Source organism: Hydra viridissima, unplaced genomic scaffold (genome assembly GCF_058129835.1).
Source record: "Hydra viridissima isolate aposymbiotic clone 2 unplaced genomic scaffold, HvirCarnegie_v1 scaffold_3, whole genome shotgun sequence".
Lineage (NCBI taxonomy): Eukaryota > Metazoa > Cnidaria > Hydrozoa > Anthoathecata > Hydridae > Hydra > Hydra viridissima.
Window position 1 is genome coordinate 7,410,482 of NW_028324302.1, and position 25,288 is coordinate 7,435,769.

General features: G+C 28.0%; 1 protein-coding gene across 15 annotated transcripts; it reads right to left on the reverse strand.

The window, feature by feature from the left end:
- Positions 1-1,784: 1,784 nt before the first annotated feature.
- LOC145199411 (regulator of G protein signaling 14-like) lies at positions 1,785-24,469 on the reverse strand. Of its 15 annotated transcripts, none has more exons than XM_090083171.1 (20): positions 18,267-18,385; positions 16,036-16,281; positions 15,786-15,833; positions 15,099-15,158; positions 14,378-14,439; positions 12,644-12,902; positions 11,013-11,040; positions 6,617-6,732; positions 6,399-6,485; positions 6,161-6,307; positions 5,966-6,085; positions 5,825-5,885; positions 5,598-5,648; positions 5,322-5,398; positions 4,980-5,162; positions 4,817-4,890; positions 4,607-4,730; positions 4,325-4,415; positions 3,304-3,510; positions 1,785-3,101 (listed from the first exon to the last, which is right to left on the reverse strand). In XM_090083171.1, the coding sequence occupies exons 5-20, from the start codon at positions 14,425-14,427 to the stop codon at positions 2,107-2,109; spliced, it is 2,670 nt and encodes an 889-aa protein (XP_089939297.1). In that variant the 5' UTR covers positions 14,428-14,439; positions 15,099-15,158; positions 15,786-15,833; positions 16,036-16,281; positions 18,267-18,385; the 3' UTR covers positions 1,785-2,106. The 15 variants fall into 15 exon arrangements, with proteins under 15 accessions (XP_089939297.1, XP_089939298.1, XP_089939291.1 ...); XM_090083172.1 differs by having other exon boundaries at positions 14,848-15,158; positions 18,267-18,382; XM_090083165.1 differs by lacking the exon at positions 14,378-14,439 and adding an exon at positions 16,689-17,720 and having other exon boundaries at positions 18,267-18,370.
- Between the last annotated feature and the right edge of the window lie 819 nt (positions 24,470-25,288).

The window sequence follows — 25,288 nt, forward strand, 5'->3', positions numbered from 1 at the left end:
TGCAGACACAAAAGCAGATTTTGGCATATCACCAGTACTTCTCACGCTTCTTTACGAAGGAAGATGTTGTACTGATGCAATGATGTATCAGGCTTGCTTGAAGTTTTTGGAATTGCATGTAATCCACATGAATGAAAAAGTTAAATGAAAAATGTCTGTATTTCATATCCAAAATCAGCAAAATGTCATAAAAAGTGAGCTGTTTTTTGATAAAAACTCAAACTGTAAGCCTCAAAAACAAAGTTTGAAAAGGTGTTTTATGTTGTACATTAAAATGGATTGAGAAATATAAAAACTTGCTAAGAAAAAAAATTGTATTACACAGTAATATTCATACGTAATTAGGTTTTTTAGTCAGTTTAACAGATTTAAATTGAAGGGCAATTCTGTGTCTTGATGGTTGAAACAAACAACATGAGGTATGTAAAATATAGAAATTTTTTTTCTGGAACTTTATAGTTTGGTGTGCCTAAATGTAATAATTATTTTAAATTTGATTATTTCAAATGACTGATATTTTTTACATTTGTATTCGTTATTAACGGAAAAACAAAAATCCGATGCTTCATTAAAACATACTTTTCAGTCATATTTGGTAACAGATTATAAAATATATAGACAGTGCATAAATATTTGATCACAGCCAACTTTAGCAATGATCTTTAAAGTAGTAATGTGCGAAGTTTTGAAAGGTTTCTAAGTTAATTTGGTACCAAATAAATTACATGGAGCGTCATATGTTGCGTTTTTACATATGTATTGTTTTTTATGTATATTTACATATGAATATATATATTGTATGTATGAAATTGTATTTCAATGCCTGATTAAGTAGCATGCTAACCAAGAAATTGAACCAATTATTCAAAATATAATAAATTGTCTCGCTTCAAGCCTTTTCTTTTAAGAAAAAAAAAGACGACTTAAATTGAAACAATTTATTCATTAGATTTAATCCAATAATGTTGTTTTCATTAGATCCAACCCAATAATGTTGTTTTGCCAGCAAAAAATAAAAAAGCCATAATAAGTAGAAAGATAAGAAGAGGTCTTTCCAAACACGTGGTCTATTAATTAGAAAGATCGTAGAGAATTGTTGAGACACACTAAACTTAGAACATTACGAACAATAAATTTATTTAAAATAAAACGCCTAGAACAGACTGGGTTCTTTGAATTGGTAAAAAAAGCAAAATGTAGTTGCATTTCCCGCTGAATATTTGAATTTATTGAAAATGTAAAGAATTCTCTCACATGTTTGTTCTTTGAAAACATCAAAACCTTCTGTAAAATTTTAATAAAAAAAAAAGCTGTGAAATAAGAACCAAGCAAATCAATTATCGCCGATTGCCTTAAGAAATAATCTTAAAAGCTAACAGAGCAATTTCGATTACATAAATTTCGGTATCCTATTGACATTAGTTCCCTGTACAAACAGCATTTGTCATGACAAAAGGGCATAAAGACAGCACTGAATGCACGTGTTTTTTTTTGAGAATAAATTCTTCACGCTTGAACAGTTTTATCGCAAAAGCTGATCACCTGCGATTTTCTTTATATTACTTTATTAATTGTTAAGAATTTTTGTTAACATTTGCTAGATTGTAAATAAGTAAAACTAAGTCTAAATGTTTTTAATTCATAACTTATAATCTGGTGCTCAAATTTGTTATACATGGACAAGAAACATAAATTTAGGGGGAAAAAAAGCATCTAATGAAATTGCAGTGCGTCAACGAGAAATGTAAAACCATTATTAACGAAATTTTAGATAAAACTGCTAATTAAAAATTTAGTAGAAAATTGTATTTGTAACACTAATAAAATATTTACAGCGCAAAATAGAAACCAAAATCTGCAATTAAAAATAAATTTTCAAATATATCCTACGCAAGTAAAATTTAAAATATCTTTTTTCCTGTGGAAAGATGTTTTAGCAGTATCATGATATTTAAAAGAGAACTTTTTTTTTCCTATTATTTTCAATCAACATTTTCCAACAGTAAAAAAAAGTGTTCAGCAACTCAGTAATTTTTTTCAAAATTCAACGGTTTAGAAAAAGTTGAAAACGAGATAAAAAATTTGGTAAAAAGACCGTTCGAAAATCTAAACGAAGCTTATCTTTTCGTTTTGTCTTCCGCGAATAGTTTCGCCGTTCAACAGCTTACTTTTCTCAGGAGTTGGGATCGAGTTTGATTCAAAAATACTATCGTGAACTGAAAATGTTGCACTAGTAGTCATAGGAACTATTGAAGAGTCTCTTATGTGTATGTGATCTTTTGCAGAGTGATAGGTGCCAAATGTAGCTCCTGAGTATTCCGCAAACATCGCTCCTTCACTGTCAAGATCGATACTAGAACGATACGATACTTCAGAACACTCAGGAGTGGTTGTCGGTGCTAATCGATTGCAAAGTGGAGTCGGCGGGGTAAAATTTGCAAGAAAACTATTGTCTGTAAAAGAGCCGTTAGGTGTGTGAAAACTTTCATTCATTACATCAGAAGGAACTTCAATCACTTCGAAATCAGAATCTTCATTTAAAGCTTTTAATATGGCGATTTCGTCTAAGACATTAATTGGCTTAGGACGAGCTGAAACGTTTGTGAACCCTATGCGTGAATCGCTGTGTTTTTCTATTTCATTGTTTTGAGAGTCATTTTTATATACATTACAGTAATTTTCCCTAAAGGGTGGAGCAGAGTGTTTCCTTATTAATTTACGCTTCATAAGATTTGAATCGCTTTGAGATAAGCTAACATCAATATCTTTAGTTTGATCGCTACCTTGAGATAAATTACTGTTTATACTATCTTTGCTCACGAAGGAGGAATCTATGATGCTTCTATCATTGATTGGTATATCTGACCAACTCTGGATAGAGCAAAATGTATTTGTACTTTCTGAAAGTTTAACATTTAGTTCATGGGTTGCATCTTTAAACAGATGCGAAGGACTGGTTGTAACAGAAAAGCTTCTAGTTAATAAGGGTGTGCTACACGGAGTAGAGACTTTAAGAAATTCAGGTAGTTCCAATTTACCTACTATAACGCCGCGTTGATCTTCTAAACGATTACTTGACTTTTTAATGACGTTTAACAAAGCTAAAAATATTAACACAAATTAATTCTACAGGTTACTTACATTTAAAAAGATTAAGTAATGAAATTTCATAGTCAAGCAGTAGATCTAATTTTAGTCATTCGTGTTCTTCAGTGAAACTCATCATTAAACATATTTGCTATTAAATAGCAGAAAAAAGATCGTTGTTTGGAGTCTAATCTGACTAGAAATTTATGGACAAACCTGCTGTGCTGTCATGTCCAGCACTTTTTGATCTTCCAAGAAGAAAATGTTTCATTTCATTACTAATCTTTTTTGTCAGGGTCTGTTCATTTTTACCATCAATATTTTTCTCATCTTTAATGAAACTAGATGAGCGAAGTTTTCGAAAAGATGCCCGAAAATCAGAGAGGACAGGAGATTTAGCAGAATCAAGTGATGACTGACTAGCTGAAAACAACAATCTACAATTTGAACTAGGAATGTATGAACCTAGTAAATAACATTAAAAAATACAACACTTGTAATCATAAAAAGATGAAACACAAAATCAATTTTAATTTTGCAAAGCCATAAAAGTAAGAACACGTCTCAAAAAAGTACAAAAAAAAAAAGCATCAGGTTCTGTATAAAAGTCAGTTGTATAAAGTTATATTTCATACATATTCCAAATAAAATACTCTGGTTCTTGATTTTGTCCTTAAGGACATGGAATCGATAATTTTTAATTATTTCAACACCATCCTGAGTCATGCAATATTGAAACTATTGCTAACAGACCGATATTAATGCTAACAGAGGCCAGAGTCATTGGTAATAGAAGCAAATAATTGTATCATCTGGAAAAAAACTAATTAGTACACTTAGAACATGAATTAATCATAAAAATATGCTCTTGACCTATTAGAAAGGAAAAAATCTCTTTATTTGAAAGAGCATAAAAAGAACTTTAAATTTCATGCAGTCATCATCTAAGTACCAAAGTTTAAAGCACATATTCCATATTGAGAAAGATTTTTTTTTAAGGTTTTAACTTCTACTCATTTGTACATCTTCAAAAAAAAGTGCTTGCTAAAATAATACTCATTTTTCTTCTACTTTAACCATTTCATTTGATCTTTTTGGGGCTATATTTTTTGGTGGAAAAAAGTGCAATAAAGACTTTTGATAAATACAGAAACTGAGGCAAAAACTTTCTTAATAAGTATTTCTTTGAATAAAATACCTTTTTAAGACTTTTGAATAAAAAACTTTTAGAACCTACATTGTCTTTTGGGAATTCTTTTTGTTATCAGCCTTTTATTTTCAACATTTTTAATGATTGTGTTTAGAGCTAGACAAGACTTTGAGTCCATCTAAATGAAAAAACTGATCTGTAAGAAATCAGCTATCAACAAACCATTTTAGAAAATTATTAATACTAAGAAATATTTTATGCAAATGAAAATATTTAAAATCGTTCTTTTATAAGGGATTCAAAAGAGCAACATAAAAAACCTTAAAATGAAAAACACCATAAAATAAAAAAAACGAAAACATTTTTTACCACTGATATGTTAAAATTGCTGATGTCGAAGCCATTTTTTCTCATTACAGGTTGAAGAACATCAAATAAAGTTTTATTTGGATTGGAATTAACACCAACAGACCGACCATTTGGAAGATCAAACCTAAAAATGCAAGCAAACTGATAAAAAATTCAGGTAAGAAAATAAATTTAAATCTAAACTTACATTTTGGTAGTTTAAAGAAATACCTGAATAAAACACGTTTTTCTAGGAACAAGACATTCTCCTTAAATGATGTAATATCTGCATCAAGGTTACAGATCTACAAAATAAATGACATGTTACCAGTGACAATAACACATCAAAAAAATTTTCACATGCATGCACATTACAAAGAAAGCATACTTTTACCTGCCTATTACGACCCATGGTTACATCATATAATTGCAACACAAGGTGTTTCTTTTCTTGAACTTCTTTTAGGACCTCTCTTAATGTTACTCCTTTAACTGCAGTAATCATTGTGGAAGTTCCGTCTGGAAGAATAACGCGCAGCAATCCAGAGGCTGATAACGACTCAGAACCATCCCACAACTATTGGGGGAGAATAAATTTTGGTTTAAAAAAAGAAAAAAAAGACGCTCAATAATACAATAGCCAAATAAAAATCCAATCCAACATCAATAAATTCCCAAAACAGAATATAAGAGTTTTTTTTTTGGCTTAAAACATAAAAAATGATAAAAAATTTACCTGAAAATCTTTCATGTTACGAGGGGAAGATAAGATAGTGTTATACTGCTCAACTGCACTAGTTGAAAAAGATCTCCCTAAATAAAAATTACAAAAGTTATTTATAAAGCAAGGAATATTTCACCTAATGTTTATCAAACTGATAAAATCATGCTTTATTAGTTTAACAAATATTAGTTTAAAAAATTCCACTTTAAACAGAGAACACAACTATAACAAAATGAATTTCACAAAAAAAAAAAAAAAAAGAAATGAAAAAAAAAAAAAACAACAGACCTTTCTGAATGATCTCGGTTGATTGCTTTAACTCTGGCGATTTTACTTTACCTAAAATGTAGACATTTAAAAATTAAAAGTTTTAAGTTAAATATAAACAAGATAAAATTCTGCTATTCTTATTTATCTTTATCATTATTTTTGCTAAAAGAAAATGATTAAGCAATCAATATTGTAAACTGGGTGAGTGGTTTAAAAAATACTTATTCAAATAAAAGTAACAATACCGGTTTTAACTAAGGAATTATGGATGTTCTTTCTTTCTTCTTCATTTGACTGACTATTCACCTACATTATAAAGTATGCAAGTTAATCTTCAGAAAATAGAATTTTTTATGAGATATTTACTAAGCAAAACACTTACTGACCTTTTTCAGTTCTTCATGATTTGATATACCATATTTCCTATTTTCAGCATTTATACACTCTTTATACCAATCAGACTTAATAAATCTAGGATAGCTGTCAAACTTCATTAGTTGAAACACCTAGTAAAAGTGTAATTAATTATAAATGAAATTTGATCATTAATGAGGTAAAGAAAAACTCATCATAAAACATACTTGCTGCTGAGGAGCAGAAAAAAGATCATAACTCGGAGAATCTAATTGCTGCTCCACTTTTTTTGATACACTGAGATTAACATTTACAAGGTAAGGTGCTTTGCTGGACAAATAGTTGTTAAATATCTCCTTTGCAGATTCTTTCATCTAAATCAATTTATTTTTTCAGAAATGCATCTTTATTTCATCAATGCATTTAACAAAGAGATTGTAATCATATTTATGTTTTTTTAAGTACCTTATTTATATCTTTTAACTTTAAAAAATCCTCACAAGCTATCCAAAACATCAGATTTTCTTCACTAAATTCTTTCTTTAAGAACTCCTGAAAGTATAGTTTAGGTCACTTTTTTTGTTTTGTTTTGTATTTTATTTTTTATTTATTACAACTCAGGAAATAAAAAAGAAAAATATTGCTTCAGTAAAAAATATTCTTTGTCTTTACTAAATAATTACCTGAAAACATTTTATTCCATCACCATCTGCAAGTAATGTTTCAAATGAGCGTGACCATAGATCTCCTTTTTTATTCAGGACACTATTTTCCCTCTCTGGTGCAGGTGATTTAACAGCTAAAAATATTATTTGCATTAAAAAAACATGATTTCAAACTTTCATTTGAAATTTAAAGTTAAACATTTTTCTAATTTAAATAACCAGCCCTTTGATGTGACTCTGAATACAAAAAGTCCCTTGAAGTCATTGTTTGATAAACAAAAAGTCCTTTGAAGTCTTTTAATACAGCAATTTATTAATTAACCTGGATAATTATCTCTTTTTTCATTTATTCTTGACAAAAGACTTGTGTGAGATCTGGGAGAATCATCCTCTTGGGATTTAATCTCTGAAGGTTTATAATATCTTCTAAGTGTTGGAGAATTTGTTGGAGTATAATCGTCACTCCATCGAGTGACACTAGAAATAAAACATTCACCAAACTCTGCACAAGATTCAGCATATCTGATTTCTGCTCGAATCTCTTTCAAAAGTTTCTCCAACTCTGCTTGAATAATAGCCTCATCAACATAATCAGTGCTATTGACTTTTTTAGGCGATTGATGTCTCATGGTTGCAGCAAATATTTAAACGACTTCAAAATCTATTTCACTTTTTTTTTTTTTTTTTTTTTTTAGCAATTAAGGCTATAATTAAATTTACGCAAAATATTTCTTTTTAAAATATTTCATACCATAATTTATAAATATAGAGACAAATATTTCTAAAAGAATTTAAAAGATTTTCAAGCGTTAAAGCGGATTTTAACTAAAAACCTTTTTTCATCTTTAAAAAATAACATCATAACATAAAAAATAGTTTGAACATTTTTGTTGCAGCCATTAAATCTCATTAGTAAAGCTTTTTAACCCTTCTCCCATTAAAGAACAAACAGTTAAAAAAGACGCCAGTTTAACAAAGAAGAAAATTGAAACTTGAAAGAATCGCGGATTGCATTCTAGAGCAGGACAAAGCAAAACACCCAAACAATGCAATTTTAGGAGAAACGTATTGAGCATAACTTCAAACTTGAGATCAACAGATTATTAACCAAACGTCCAACGACCAAATCATTTTAATAATCGACGTCGTAAAAATATTTGTTACGCTATTGATACACCAAAAGAATTATACGATTTAAACGAATTTTTCCATATTTAAATGCGAATCAAAATCCACTGAAAAATATCACTTTAAGAAAGAGATACATTGTAAGTTACATTTTATACAATGCATTATGAACGCCATTTTATATCTAAAATAAGCTAAGAGTTGAAAGTCGATTACTTTTATATATTGTTAAAGAATTAATATTTATATTAAAGTTTTGCAAAAAAAAAAAAAAAAAAAAAATTTAAAATAGAAAAGCCTACGAAATCGCTGGTATTGCGTAACGTTTCGAAACGAATAGTCAGAATTAATTTTTAAAATTTCACTTAAAAAAGACCGCCTAAAATACACAATTCGCTTGATTCATATTGAAAAGAAGAATAAGGTTGGAGCAAGAAGATTTTCATAAGCAATGCATTTCAATTTAAATAATAAAAAAACAAAACGGTTATAAATATATATGTAACGCAGATCGCAGCTAAAATTTGTGCATTGTCATTGAGGTTTATTTTTTTCCAATTGAATAAACTGGAAGCAATATAAGAGCAATATTAAGTGATTAAAAATTCTAAAATTTTGAAATGCTATTTAGTTGCCATAACTTATTTAAGTTGGTCGAGACAAAATGAAACAAAACTTTTTTTTCCGTAAAAATCATACATTCAGTAAATAAGTCTTACCGTACGCTCAACTTAAAACCGATGTATGATTTAACGGACAGTGTTTTTTTAAAAACAAATTTGCTGTAGGTTTTTTTTTCAGGACGAAAAACGTTTTTCTCTTTTCAAGTCTCGAATGAAGTGTAAAAGTTATATTTCGTAATGTTTTTATGATACTTTCAAAAGAACGCATATGAAAATGTAAAAAATTGTAAGATACATTTTCCCGCGTGCCCTTTTTAAAAAATTTGACAACAAATTTGATCGCATTCTTCTCTATGACATCAAAAAAAAGTTATCTTTCGACATTGTTTCTTGACTTCATTAATATAACTTTTAAAGTTAACTTGATTAGTTCAAATCTAATAAAATAAATAAAAAATAAAAAAATCTCAGAAACAACGGTGGATGGAACAGATTAAAGGGATTAAAAGATTATTCCTCTTTTTATTTTTGAATATTTAGTTTAATTAGAATGAGAATTGTAAAAAAAAACGCAATTTTCTTTCACCGTTTTCAGCTGTTTAAAGATATGTATATATATAAAAACCTATAAAATAAGGGTATATAACTTTTCTAATTTTAACCTCTATATAAATAAATGAAGTTAAATAAGAGCATAAATATTTTAAAATATTTAGAATGATAATTATTAAAAGCTGAGCTTTCTATCAATATTAATAAATGCAATAAAATTTCTTATCTTGGCGTTAACTTTCCAAAAGTGATGCGCGAAAAAAGTAGCTTGTAAACAATAATGCTTAAAATTGTGAGATTTTTCTTGAAGTAAATTTAGAAAAAAACTATCGAACAAAAAACCATATTAATCGAAAACTTTTGTCTGAAATTTTCAAAATCTGCGCGATAACAATTTCGTTTAAAGCATCGTTCAAGAAATCATTCAGCACATATTATTCTATTCCGCGTCTATTAACACCCTCCTCCAAAATATGTTAGAACCGTGCGATCCAACTGCTCACGAGATCGATTATCTAATTCTATGTGGATTTTACAATTATCTTACAAGCATGGAATATTACTTATATTGCTAAAGCTTATGAGTTTGCGAATAAGCATTCTTTAAATAAGCTCAGGTTCCCTGTAACAAAAATCTTTATTCCGGTTTAGTTTCTCTGAGTAAGATATTAGACTAAAGTAGATATTTAGAAAAGTATTTTCATTCGATTATAAATCGATTAAAAAAAAAAAGAGTACGTTTCATTCGACAACATAAAGAAAAAGCTACCTTCGTTCGCACACGAAAAACAAAGTTTTAACGCGGAAACACTTAAAAGCAGGCGTAAACACTATGCTGACCAAAGATTTGGCCAATAATTTTTTAACTACGAGACCATTTCAAAACGCAATCAAGACAAGATCGCTCTAAATTAAGATTTGTTTGCCGACGATAACGTACCTAGCCGAAATATTGCCTTATAATAAAATCGTTTAAAAAATCACCGCTGCCCTCACCCCAATCTCAAATGCTTGCGTTTGTACATGCCTAAAAGTTAATTTAAAAAACAAGGGGAGAAAAAGTGCTTTGTTTTTGTTTTTAAGCTTTTTTGTGTGTTGACTATGTAATAACTACTTAACAAGTTGCAATTTATTATATTTTAAACAAACATGATATGTAATCACATAAACCATAGATTCTTGATTTTTAAAAATTCCTATTTAAAAGAAATGAAATACCGTAATACCGGTGTATTAGTGGAAACAATAAGGCGTTAAGATCGCTCCTTAAGAACAGAAGACGAAAATATTAATCTGTGGGAAATACACTTGACTTATACATCAGTTACAAAACATTTGAACAACTCTTTTCAGTTAAAAACAGTAGGTCAACTTATACACCGGTATACACCGGTATACACGGTACATGATTTTTTAAATGAGTACTTTTGTAACGTAATAGTGAAAGAATGAGGGATGAAGGTGAGCATTATGAGCAGCATGAGACCTAGTCGGATTGCAGTCATACATACAATAAAACAAAATTGGGAGAAATTTGGATACTGCGTTGCAAAATGACCTTTATAGTAAGACGCACTCTCCGTGTGACCAGCTTTGAAATACGGTGAATAATGTATTTTTTTAGCTTTTTTTTTCACAGCTTACATTAAATTTTTTTCACAGATTACATTAAATTAAGTAAAAGAAAGTAGTCGTTATCTTAAAAAAACTACAAAAACTCCGCTTTTAAAAAAAACCCTTCCTACGATAATACAAAAATGCATTTATTATTCAAAAAGAAACCTTTTGCATCCTTACTTGAAATAGGCTTTATTGCTGACATTCAAAGGAAAGCAATTTGTCATATTTTAATCTCGCCAAAATTATATTGACCATAAAAAAAGAAATATGCTTTGAATTTTTGGAACGATAACAAAATTAGTACTTTGGAGCGATAGTAAATACAGAATATTCAAAATGCTTCTACTAAATAGTAAAAAGCTATAGGAGTCCTTTTATCAGTGATTCAAACCGAATAAAATGGCCATAACGTGATGTATTTTTCAGTTAAAACTGTATATAAATAAAAAATAATGACAATAATAATAAAAATTAGCGAAAACTGAACTTACCATACTTAGGATTGAGGGGAGGAGTACCCTGAAAAAAAAGAAAACTTGCTTATATAAAAAAATATAGAAGAACGATGAAAAAAAATTTTTTAAAACGATTGAAAAATAGCAGGAAGGGAAAATTTGACAATGTTTTTACAGATGAATTGCGGCAAGGATCTAGCCATTTTTTAAATTTTTTATTGTGAAGAACAGCTGTTTCTAAAACTTTAAAACTTTAGGGTAATTTCAACTTTTTACTTTAGGGTAATTTCAACTTAGTTATTAGGTAAAGGGTAATGAAAACATAGAAACACAGGTATATCTTTTTAAAAACCGGAGCAGAGAAAACAAGATTTTCCGGTTTCATAGAATAAAAAACCAACAAAATTCACTTGAGCAGGATTCTACTAATATTTAGAAAAATTGTTGAAATAACATCTTGGTCTTGAACAATTTTATATTCTTTTAGAAAGTTAAGCGCGTGAGTTTTAAAAATTCAACTGACAGAATAAAAAAATGTTTAATAGTTTCTATTTTCCCGCGTCAAACGAATATTTTATAGGCACAACGAAGATATGGCTGAATGTTAATAAATATTTGATACAACTGACGGACTTATTACGTCAACATAAGTTTACCTTAGAAATAAATGTATTAAAATCTGTTTCTAACCAACACTTTCGTCGTAAAATATACTTCCGATAGTCTCTATACATATTCTTTTCGCACAGAAAAATGATTAAAAACTTCTTTTAAACACTTTTTTTTAGCATCTTTCAACTTAAACTAGCTCTTAAGTAACTATGTAATAACATCGCAACATCACAATGATTTCCGTGAGATGAGCAAGTTAAATCAAGAAAAAGAAAATCAGCAGGAAACCAAGTCCACAAAAAAAGAATGAAAACAGATTAAGATTAATCAAAGAAAATGAAGTTAATTGATCAGGAAGCTGTTTTTGTTTTTGTTTTTTTTTTGTTTTTTCTATTTTTTAATGCTCAGTCAAAACATTGTACAAAATACGTGCACGGCAATCTAGTCACAAACAAGATAAATTATTGCATTCTACGGGTTCCAAACGGTTTATAAAAATTAGATAACGGCAATGTCGCCGTGAGTGTAGCAATCTAACTTTATTTGCGCTTAATAAATTTTTAAAATACAAAAAAGCAGATTGAATTTAAAGAGTTCAACATATTTATTTGATTAATAAATTTCAATATATTTACTAAAAAGATTATGATGAACTTTGAAATTCAATCTAATTAGTTTGGTAATTTTTGTAATTCCATTTTTTATTGTTTGGTTAAAGAATAATAAAATTAAAATGTATACATTGTATTTCAAAATTTCTTAAAATTGAAAGTTGTTGCTCCCACACTTATAGATTTTATACTTGATTAGAGAATGAGTTTTTTTAAAACAACACTATTTATTGGTCTAGCTTTATATTTGTGCAGACAAGTTGTAGCTTTTAGCAAAGAGAGTATAATATGTATCAACCAGCATTGAAACTTTTAAATTTTTCGATTACAGGTTTTTTTAACAACAAAATATACATGTTAAGGAGAAAGGACTTAATATAGCTCTACATTAAAATCTAAGTTAAAGAAAATATTAAACTAATAAAAAACGTATTTTTATTTTACCTTTCTATGGACAATATCTGGAACGCATTCGGAAGGATGTATGACCATACCTTCGCTGGAGCTGCGCGCTTTTTTGTTGCCAGATGAAACCTGCTCTTTATCGCGCTTTTCAACGTTTAACAGCCCAAACGCCTTTTTATTCTCCTGATCTTTTATGTTTGAACATCTGTGTTCTGACTGCGTGTTGAGTTTAGAAAACCCAAACGTTTTCTTTGAATTGGACACTTTCCTCGGCATCGGCGGCTTTTTAAACTCCATTCTAAATTAAAAAAAAGATTCTTCAAAGGAGTTAGCAAATACAATTGCTTAAATTAAAACAAAAAATTCAGCATTAAATTTCAGAAAAATTTTTCTACAATGCAGAACTAAAGTATCTAAATTTAATTTTATTATAATTACGATTCATTATTAGTAATCACTAACGCGGACGCAGACACAAACATACACAAACTTCTTGTAAAAACCATGCAACATCACGTGCTTACATAAAAAAGTGACAAACCAATATATAATAGTTCTCTTTCTGAAGCTTTTAAAACTGAAGAAAGTCTTAAAATACAGAAAAAAAAACTGAGCTAGAATAGTTTATAGGCAAATATTAGCTAAACAGGTTTTAAAATTTTTCTTCAAACACTGATAGTATAAGCCTTAATATAAATCTTTAATGTATTATAAATTTTATAATCATATTATATTTAATTGTATATTTTATCAATTTATTTTATATTTTTTGATATCACAAATGATGTATTTATACAATTTTGAAAAAATTATTTGATAATTACTAGTAACGAAGCAGTTTGTTTTCATCAAAAAAAATTTTTGAAATAACTTTTTATCCAAGTAAAGTTCATTGATTGACAGTTAATAGCTTCTGTTACCAAAGAAGTTTAAAAATATATCAGATAAATGTTAAGATTTCATAGCTGTTTCTTTTTGATTGAAATTTAAATTTTCTGTTTCCACCCCTAAATTCCATGTTCATTTTAAACATAGAATTTAGAGGCAAGTGAAAATAGACTTCAATTTGATAAGAACAAAATCAACATGATGAAAAAACATTTTGTGTAGCCATGTTTTGTAAATGAAAGATTAATACCAAAGTACAACACAAATAAATAAAAAATTATCAAGATAAATAACAAATTAGTATCAAGCATAAAAAGATTACTCCTACAATTGTATTGTTTGTAATTGTTTGTTCCTTTGCATTTTTCTCACTATTAGTAACATGTTACTACAACTAGTTTTTAAAGACAACTAACTTAAAAACTTTGTAGTATTTATTTCAACTATTCTTATTATTACCATATAAAATTCTCTTTGATATTTTATAAACAATAATTAATATTTAAGCAATATTTGTTAGTAAACAATTTCTATTCAAAAAAAAAAAAAAAAAAAGAATGTTTTAGGCAACATGAAAAAAAAAAAAAAACAATGATGATATTGTTTAATAACTTCTATTCTCTGTAGACTTCATAATTGACAGGCTACATAATAAAAAGCAGCTTATCTAACTTAAATTACTAAAAATTTATGTTTTGCTTAGCAGTTCAATTTGTTTATATTATACCTAAAAGTTGATTTTGTAACTAACAGTCTAGCGTGCATTTAATTATTTATATTATAGTTAACAAATTATTTTTTAACTGTTTAAATAAAAGTTTATGTTATTAAAAAGTTTCTTTATTTAAAAGATTAGGTTATTTAATTTCTTATATCTTAAAATACCTTGGAGCTTGCCAAAGTAGTAAATCCTGCCAGTTTGTTGAATCAGCCATCTCATATAGATGCTAAATTCAAATTTTAAAAAAGTATAAAACCAGATTCATACTTGGAGAAAAATTTGATCTTGAACAAAATGCACACCACAAAATTCATCGTTAGCTACAGTTTGCAGATTGAGATTTTTTAATATTTAAAATCTATATAATAAACAGAAGACATCTAAAGTGACATAGTTGTGTTACATGAATGCAAAAATTGAGTTTTACAATCTTTTAAAAAGTTTAAGTTAAAATTTAATTAATTGTTTTAAATTTTAAAGTCTTTAAGAAAATTAAAGAAAATAAATTTTTATGGTATTGATCAGAATGTCTATAAAAGTTATTTAAAAAAATTAGCTAAAGTAGCTCTAAAAAAATGTCTATAAAAGTTATTAAAATAAAATAGCTATAAGAAAAATAAAGAATTATAATCACATAAATCTTTTCTCAGATCTTTTATGCTGTTATCTAGTAACCACAGCTTGTGAAATTCTCATAAACATCCTTTGTAAAATGTTTCTCTGAAAAACTTACATAATCAAAGTTTTATACAAATATTTTATAAAAGAATACAAAATAAAGAAATAAATATCAAGTCAACCTCTTTGATTGAACATAGGAAATGATGAATAACTTATCTTTTAGGTCTAAAATTTATAAAAAGAAAACATAGATGATTACTCAACCTTGGAAACCACTTTTTTGAGAAATCATTTCCTTTCTTTAAGCTACCAGTGCCAATTTTCCTGGAAGAAAGTAGAGATACAAATAACAAGAAATGATATACCATTTATTGTGTAATCTTCTATTTTGACGGCCTTTAATAAGTACTGAAAAGCATATTCTTCTAGAAACTCATGCAATTCATGTATTAATAATTTTCATTGAAGATGGAAATACAACAGCAAATTGTATGTTCAAACAAGAAAAAAACTCAGCAAATATTAGTAATTTATGAACTCACTTCAAAAATTTACAGATTACACAAGCAAAAACAAAAAAAAAAAAAAACAGAAAAAAGAAAGAAATAGAACAATAAAAAGTACACAAAGTAAAAAACTTTCTTTTATTAATACAAAGAAAATTTTTTCAGCTGAGTTAATAAAATTTTTTCGAAGAAAATTAACATTAGAGTAAATGCATTAAATTAAACTTGATAAAAAAAAATGTCTTAAGAAAAATTTTTAAAAAAATGTGTTGTTCATAAGATATTTTAAAAAGAATATTTAAAATACTACTTAGAGATAAAATAAAAAATTAGCTCTTATGTCCTTCATTTTAGTTGTGAATTTTAGTAACCAGTTAACATCTTTTTTTTTTTTTCATAAACATTATTATAAACTTTGCGACAATCAAAAGAATAAATTTCTTACTCTCCATTTGTTGTAGTTACTGAAGGTTCACTTTTTCCAACAGTTTTGCTAAAATAAATGTTTAGCATTCAATTTTTACCATAAAATAATACAAATTTTACTATAAATCTTCTATATTATATTCATAAATGACTTAATACAACTACAAATGCAGATTATAAAAGTGCAATGACAATTAATCAGTACTCAATAAATAGTTTTTAGTTAGCAAATCTTATAAAGAAAAAAATTTTCTTAAGGAAATACATGCCTATTTTTTTGAGAAACAACCTGATTTTGTTGAATCTCATTTATCAAACATAACTTCTCCTCTTCATTCATCCCTACAAGAGATGATGGCGGACTGACCATCAATTTTTGGGTATTTCGAGTAGGACTATTGATTAAACTTCTATTTATTCTTTCTATTGTGCTATCAATAACATCTTTGTCAGGAGCAGGAAGTTCTTCTGGTAATTTGATAAAAAAAGATTGAATTCCTTTGCGAACATTTTTCCTAATGAAAACAAAACTATATATGTAAACACACACACATTTAAAAAGCAACCTCCTTATGGGTAAGCCTTCAACTATGATTGTAAATCATTTGAATTTTACAAATCATCTGTGATCCATGAGGTATACATATTTTAAATACTAAAAATGATCCATGAGGTACACCTATCTAAATATTCTAAAATTTGAATAAATTGAAAACTGATCTAGTAAATCTAATTCATAGTAATTAGCCTGTTTAAACAAATATTTGGAAATAAAATAAGTCTAAAAATATTTTGTAAACAATTCTACTGAATTCAGGCAATATGATAAATATAAACTTTTGGCTAGTATTACACACAAACACACACACACACACACATTTTTATATACATATTAACATTGTATATAAAAAAAAAGTACTACCTTTCCTTGAAAAATGCATTCAATTCTTGTAATATATATGAAGGAGAAGAAGGAAACTCTTGACACCCATCAAACTTTAAACTAGGAGTACATGTTAATTTGAACATACCAGCTATTTCTGTGTGATCTGAATGACTTGAAAGCTTACAATCAACCATGAATATATGACAGGCATGAAGACAAATTATTCGTGACTTGACTAACTTAGGAGAGCATTTTTGTTGAGCAGACAAGGAGATTGAATTATCTAACAAAGAGTTTTCTGTAACAAAGCTAAAGAAACGCTTATCTTCTGCACATACAGAACTGAAAACAATTGTTCTCAATGGGTATGTATCAATTTCATTTCCAAATGGGCTAATTAGCTTAACACCTGAACTAGATATCATAAGATGTACTAATGATGGCTTATTATTTAGTTGTTTTATTTTGGTAACACATTCATTTATAGTTGAAAGACTTGATGTTCTTAAATTTAAGTCATAAGGAATATCGACAGAATGATAATAGAAGGCTATAACATTGTATGTTGGAGGACAATAACCTGAGATCGGTTGACTAGGAGATCTCTTTAATGGAGTAAATTTTTGGCAATTAGCAGAAACAATACTAGGTGAAAGACTATTGAAAGAATTCAAGTCATTTTTCTGGGTGTAAGATTCTTGAACTTTTACTTCGTTTGAGTTATTTGTAAGCTGTTTTAAAGGTGACCTTTCATTATGTTGAATGGTGTTTTTTATTTCTTCACAATAACTATTTGAGACAACTGTAGAGCTGTCATTAATTGAAAAGCAAATACTTTTATTTATAATATCTCTTTTAGTTTTATCCTGATTCTGTGTTGAATCTATATTTTTTTGTACAGGATAAAATGCTCGCACTTTCATTGACATGACAGGCTGTTTATGCGATAAAATAATTTTAACCACCTCATCGTGTTTGGACTGACTCACATCAATTGAGTTAATCTCCAAGATTTCATCTCCAGATTTTAGACCAGCTTCAGAAGCAGCAGTATTCTGATTAACAGAGCTAACAATACAAGGAAACTGATTAGAAATTATAAACCCCAGTCCTTTTTCACACTTTTTTAAGTTTATTGTACGAATTAAGTTAGATGCTATTGTAGCCATTGCTTAGTTTTGGTCCTCCCGTTTGGATACTAAACCACTACATTACTACAACTTTAATATTAAATTACAGAAAACATTTACTTTACATTTTTATACCATTTTCAGAAACCTCATTTGTTTGCACGTTTTCAACATTAAAGTAATATTCAAGCGTGTCAATTATTACAAATGTCTGAAGACTTTTAAAACACTTTTGTAAAAAAGTATTATGAATCTTTCAGAATTCAATCAAGTCAACTGTTATCATAATTCATAAAATAACATTGAAACACTTTCTTTTGATTTAATGGTAAATAACTAAAGCGCGCGCTTGATAAATTAATATAGACATTTTTATGACGTTATTGTAATAAAATCTGTCTTTTTATTGTCTTGTTTTTGTATTAAAAGATATTTTTTGTGTAAAAAGTGGGTTGGGTAATGTAATTAATTTTCTTATCCTCACCTTCATTCTTTTTGGCCTAAAACGTGTTCCTGATTTCTCAAAACAGAACAAAAATGATAATAACAGGAATCGTACCAACTGAATATTGAGGAAAAGAAAAAAACAACACGATGGAGTCTTTTTTTTCAAACGAAAAATTTCAACACTAAGTTTTGAAAATTTTAGGAGTCTCTTCTTCTCTTGATGTATTTTTTTTTTACAATATTTTTTTCTTAAGTAATAGGTTTTTTTTTTTTTTTTTTTTTTCTTCTAAAAGTTTTGTTTTATTAGAAAAAGAAATATACTTTCTTGGAGCTTTTAATTGCCAGTGGTTTAATTGAATTTTTATCATAGAAATTTGATTAAGATTTGTTTTTACCAAACAATTTCGTCATTTTCACAGAAAAAAGATCAATTTAAACTATGTAAAAACCGTCGTCTAAATGATATAAAACGTTGATAATTTATTGTCGGTAAATGAACTTTATTCTAAAACAATTTTACTGGATGATATCTTATGGATAGGCCTAGATTATGTGCATTCTATCTTAGGTCGAATGGTTATGAGGCCTCTACTTAGTTCATATCAGTGGGGACCAGCGGGGCAATTTGGTTTGACTTCATGATCCAAACCATTAAAAGGAAAAAGATGACCTTAAGTTTTATTTTAAAGTGGTTTTTAAACTGATATTGAAACCCGAAAATTACGTTCTAAAAAAGCTGTATATCCTAAGTTATTGGAGACCCTAAATCTATAGATTCTTTTTTAAATATGAATGTCTTGTATTTGTTCTGAAGTGAAGAAACTCTTTTACATCTAATACTCGATATGAAAACTTAATCAAGAAATTTTTGTTTTCATAAATTAAAACAGCACAAGCTGTTGTTTTTACAGATAAAACACAACACGATACGCATGATAAAGTGCTCCAACATTATTTATGGTCAATGAATATTGAAACAGTTGCAAAATTTAAAAAATTGTATTGTTGAATTATTTTAGGTCATTCGGAATTTTCATAAGGAATTTTTTTAATATTTTCAAGACAAAACTTGGATGTGATTTTTGCACGGATGTAACAGATAGAGAATAAAGTTAAACTGACGTTTCTTTATCCTGTCTTTTTGTTCCAAATGAAAAGCAGTCTAATTTAGGTGCTTGTTTGACTGTGACTTTATTGCAGTATTACAGGAAATAATACATTACTACTCCGAACTTCGTCAACACATGCATGAATCTGAAAGCACTGTTCAATCCACAACGAAAAAATAAATTTTCTCAACAAATATAGCTTAATTCATTTACCTGAATTTTTGCATTATACGAAAAAGAAATTTACTTAAAAGTTGTATGAAAATAGAATTTGATTTGAACCTCCTGTTCATCAAAAAATAAGTCGTTCGCCTCAAAGATATCATTCCACAAAACTCGTGTTATTTCAAATATTTGGGCGGTAGTGTAACTTATTTCAAATATTTGGGCGGTAGTGTAACTTATTTCAAATATTTGGATCTAGAGATTGTATGGTTAGGAAAGGGTAAGGGTTAATTGTTAAAGGGTTAAGGTTATGTTGTCCGTCCTCAATAAATTCTAATATAGAATGATTCTCAATATAAAGTTTTATTAATGTGTAATGGTTACCACTCTTTTATTTATTACTTTAACAAAATACAAATATTATTTTCTTACTCTACTTGTAGTTTCTAATAACGTTTTTATCAATTACTTCTCTTTAGCTCTTCTGTTATTTTTATTAGAAAAAGAAGAAGAAATATTTGTTTAACTTTATTTTGTTCATCTAGGAAATCCTTCTTAACTCTATTTTTTGAGCTTTTTTAGTTCTCTATTATACTTTATTTTTGTTGATATATCTTTTTATTATTTATTTATTTGGCAGGTAGGTCTATGTGTGTAAGTTTTTTCCTAATCGCTGTTTTTAACTTAATTCTCCCTCCTCACAGTATGTAATCACAGTATGTAATCAGTACTTGCTGGAATGCATGCGGTATCTGGTGAAGAAGATAAAGCAAGTAACAAAGAAACGAAGTCTGTCTTTAAAGAAAATTTTAGACAGTGTTATAAAAAAATAAGTCTAAGCTTTTTTAGATGTAAAACAAATGATGCAACACTTTGGAACTGTCGATAAAAGAATGCAACAGTAGAATATTCCCTTCATACTCACGCTAAATGTGAATTATTCTAAACATATTCTTTAAGCAGAATAAAACTTTTAAACGAAATTTCAAAGGAAGAAATTTATATATGATTTTTTTTTTTTCATTATTTCTAAAATACAGCTAATATTTTGATACTTCTATGTTTATATTTTGATTGAATGACTGAAAGTACCACCGTTGTATTTTATCTAGAATATGTCATGAAGGTATTTCCAAGAAATAGATACAGATATGCTAAAACGAATTTTAAATCAGCCCGCTTTTTTTAGAAAATTTTTCACATTTCTCTTTTTTCACACTGTTCATCTTCCTACTCTCTAGTATATTTTTTAAGTATAGAATTTAATATCTTATTTGCTATGCTTTAAAATTCTTAGGAATTATAGTAATAATAGCATAAAAAATCGTGTTATTTTTATGTAATGTAGATCGCACCTTATGATATCTTTTTATTTAATGTTGTCTTGATCGCACCTTATGATATCTTTTCATGTAATATTGTCTCGATCGCACCTTATTACATTTTTATAATAGTCATACAAATGTTTTAGATCCATTTTAAATTGATCTTTGTTTGGTTGTAACATCTAAATAAAAGTTGCACTATTTGATTATTTTATCTACAGCACAGCTGTATCTGTTTGTAATGTCTTAAAGACTTGTACTTGTTTTTCTATTGACTGGGTACGTGCCGACATCACTTATGCAGTCCAGCTACTCTCTCGATCGAAAACAATATTCTTTTTCAGGCCTTATAATTTAGGTCTGAAAAAATAGGTCTTATAATCTTTAATACTAAAGACCTATTTATTCACAATTAAATTCCAGAAAGCTATTCATTAAACAAGTTATCCATAGTTTATATTATGTGACTTGTATTGCGCTGGTTGCCACATGCATACATTTTTGCATTTCTATTTTAGGTTCTTTGCATAAATTGTTAAGTAAGGTATCTTAGTACAGGATATTATTTAAACTCAAAACAGAAAATTAATTCAAGATAAGTGGGGACTCTAACAAATAAATTTCTTTTTGTCTTCGTAACAACTATAATCGTCCCTAGGTAAAATCTAGTTACAACAAATGTAACTACGGGTGAAACTTACCTCGATAAGCAATTTTTTAATTTTTAGTTTTTACCGCTTAAGCAAGTTGTAAGTGTAAAATGCAACAAAACGAACTTTTATGATTTTATAAAATAAAGGAAATTTAATGTTTTGACTGCAATCTAAAGAGTAAAAAAATATAACCGATTAAATACTGGTGCACTTTCATTTTAAATTCCATAATTCAAAAACCCATTTTATGTAAATAGTAACGGGCATGGTTTACATTGTTTAAAAAGAAAACATTTATCCTTTAATTATTATAGTATACACATAAAAGTTAAAATCTGCATTTTGTTAATTAATATTTTAAATTTCTGTAGATAATTTTGTGGCAAATGTAGTTTGGCACGCAAATAAACAAAATTTGACTCAAAGAAATTTAACCAAACTCCATAATTTTTAGGAATCAAAGAGTCTTATAGTTTAAAAAAAAAAAAAAAAAAAAAAAAACTAGACAGTGCGTACTTAAAAAAAACATTTTAAAACAAAATTTCTTTAATCACACCTAACAGTGTTTAGGAAATTATCATTTATAAAATTTATATGTAAATGTTTCTTATATTTACATGCATGTTGTTACGACGCGAAAACCATTGCTACGACGCGAAAACCTTGTCAGTTTGAATAGTAAAATTGCTTGAAGTAGCAAAACTAATGGTGTTAAGAAAGGGCGAATATTAGCCTTTGGTTACTTTTTTATTTCTTCAAATTTAAGTAAAAGTATCTTGGATTGGTCAAAAAACAAAATGGATAACAATTTACTTCAATTTAACGACATTCTTTTATAGTCTTCAATAAAAAAAAAGAAAAAAAAAGAGGTGTGCCACGTCAATTGCACTTAACAACTGTTTTTTTTAAGATATCTTGAAATAATTATTCGTTTAAATCTTTCCCCCGACACCTTCTATCGATAGCCATGTAGCCATATACAATTACGAATCGTATATTTTCTGAACGCCGCCATCTTGGTTCGCTTCAGGTTTTGTTAAGTAAAAGAATAGAATTCTCCGTTTATTATTTCGAGATTTGTTCGTAATCTATAGAATTTTATGGTAAAACAAAAGTCGGCGTTTTGCAGTATACTGTTGGCGTTTTTTCATTTCGCCGTTCCTCATTTTGTCGGCTTAAATTTATTTATCTTGCGATTTTTATTTCGCCGAAAAATTTTATTAGTTTTATAAATAAAACTTTTTAGATTTAATTAACCAATTTAACAATACCATTTTTTGTCGTCGTAAGTTTCAATTATTTTTTGGTTATTTTTTGAGACGTTGTTTCAAAAATGGGAACCGTTTTTACCTATATCGCCAAGTATTTATTCTTTAACATACCCCCTAATTTTACGATGTGAAGATACCTCCTTATTTTATAATATGACTCCCTTATTTTATGATGTGAACATACCCCCTTATTTTATGATGTGTCCATACCCTTATTTGATGATGTGAAGTATAAACAGACTGCTTACAATACAAAGACTTCGGCATTGAAACCTTTCCACCATAATCATAATATCTTGATGAAAGCCTTGTCTCGCTCATCTTTAATGTCACAGGAATATTTAATGTTGACAGGAATATCTTCGAGGCAGTGGTTGAAGAAATGGACTTATACTCATATTGGATTATATTCAGTGTTAGCTTTCAAGCAATGACTCTCCAAGACATTTACATTTTTCTGTTTTTTCATTACCAGTAAGTCTTTTATGACACAAAACGTTTCCACGCTCTTCTTTTTATCAAAAATATTACTTTTTATTTCGTTATAATTCAGACCAGGAAATCTAACTAATCTATTTGAAGCAGTCACCCTTCACATTAAGAAATATAAAAAAATTAAAAAGATAGGATTACAACTAAATTACTCGCATCAATAGCATTTTATACCAAGTTAATCTAGTTTTTTTAGTTTTTTATTTATTTTTTCCACTGAAACTTACAATTTAAATTGAACTACATCTTGAAAGAAGTCTCAAGATCACTGCTTTAATGTTTATTATAAGGGTTAAGCTTACCACATAAAATTTACCCAAAAAATTGCTTTTTATTATCATTAATTTTAGAGTTTTAATATTTATAACCTTTGTTGTATAATTGTTGTTTAAAAAAAACTTGAAACAAAAAGAGACCACTCATGAGTCAGGGCTCGAGTGAGAAGTTAAAATTTAATGATGTGATAAAATCTGTAACTTGAAAACCGAAGTTCTTATGGTTTTCGAATGAATAGATTTTTATTGTTTAGCTATGTACATAATGAAATAAGAAGTTTTTTTATGTTGGTTTTGGAATAAGTTGCAGGGAATCATATGAAACCATCTCTAAGGTCATAATGTTCAAATAGTATTTACCTTCATCACAATAAAATTATTAACCAATAAAAGAGCAGTCTTTCAATTTTATAGAGAGAAACTTATTTCTCCAATAACATTCTTTTCTCCTCAGCGATAAATAATCTTTTTTTTCTCCTCAGCGAAAATAATCTTTTCGGCATTTGGTAATTAAAACTTCATAATATGACGTGCGATAAGGTTCATTATATATTAATCGCTGTGATTTTACATGCATTGTGAGTCGATTTAACGAAATCATGCAAATTAAACAAAACTAGCTCCGAGAGCCTTTTGTTGTTTGGTATATAAGTATATTAGCCTTTAATGTTTAAAAATATGTAGAGAGGCTTTTTTTTCCTTTTTTTGTCTTTTCATTCAAAGAAACAAATAAAAATTCACAACCAAAGAGAACCTTTACAATCATCGTACATTTCTTGAATAACAAAACTTGAAAAAACAAAAACACGAAGATACCTTCAAGAATCCGTAAAAAATTGGCGAGGCATACTTCTTGAAAAAACTTCTTTTTTATGTAAAAACATTAAAAATTGCAGCAGATCTAAATGGTATCAAAATGACAAATTTAAAATGTCGTATGGTTTAAGTATATGACATTAATCCCCTGAATATTTTAAATATTGCAAATATTTTTGTATTTTTAGTGAATAAAAAAGCTTTTTTGTTTGCTATTGTACTGCTCACAGATACAATTTAGAACCACACCAATCCAACTTAAGTATATCTAAAAGATCTCGTGATAATTTTGTAACTATGTTGTAGGACAACAAACAATCAAAGCAGAATGATTTTGCTAATCCTTATTGATCAGGTGCACTGTAAATGCTGTTTAAATGGTTACTAAGAAAGTTAGGTTATATAGTGAATAGTTGCTTAAAAAGTCGGTTTAAAACCGTTTGCTACTGCATCGAAAGAGTTTACGAAATTCAAATATGTAGCTTTTTTTCAGAAATTTAAACCTACGGTGACTTCTTCTCAGATACTGTATATTTTTTCTTCAATGTCATCAACTTTAAAACATTTTTTTAAAAATGTGCTGGTTCAATTTTAAAAATTAAATTATTTAGTACCTCATAATAAAAAGTAAGAAAAAACTCCGGGAAAATTTCTTAACCCTTTCTAAAAAAATTGGCCTCTACAAATTAAGCAGGTTTTATTAATTATTAAGTTGTAAATGAAACCGTTTAATAAATTCGTAGTAAATAAAACTTGGTGAATTAATCACAATAAGTCTATGAATCTCTTTTGTAATAAAAACAAAATCTTCAATGAACCAAGTGCTGTTGTTGTGCCTTTATCCGGCTCCGGCAGTTCTGATTAGATCTATTATAATCATATAATAAATTGGGTTCATAAATACCTAGGGCGACAATTTCCGAATTAAAGAGTTAAGGAAATTACGGCGTTAA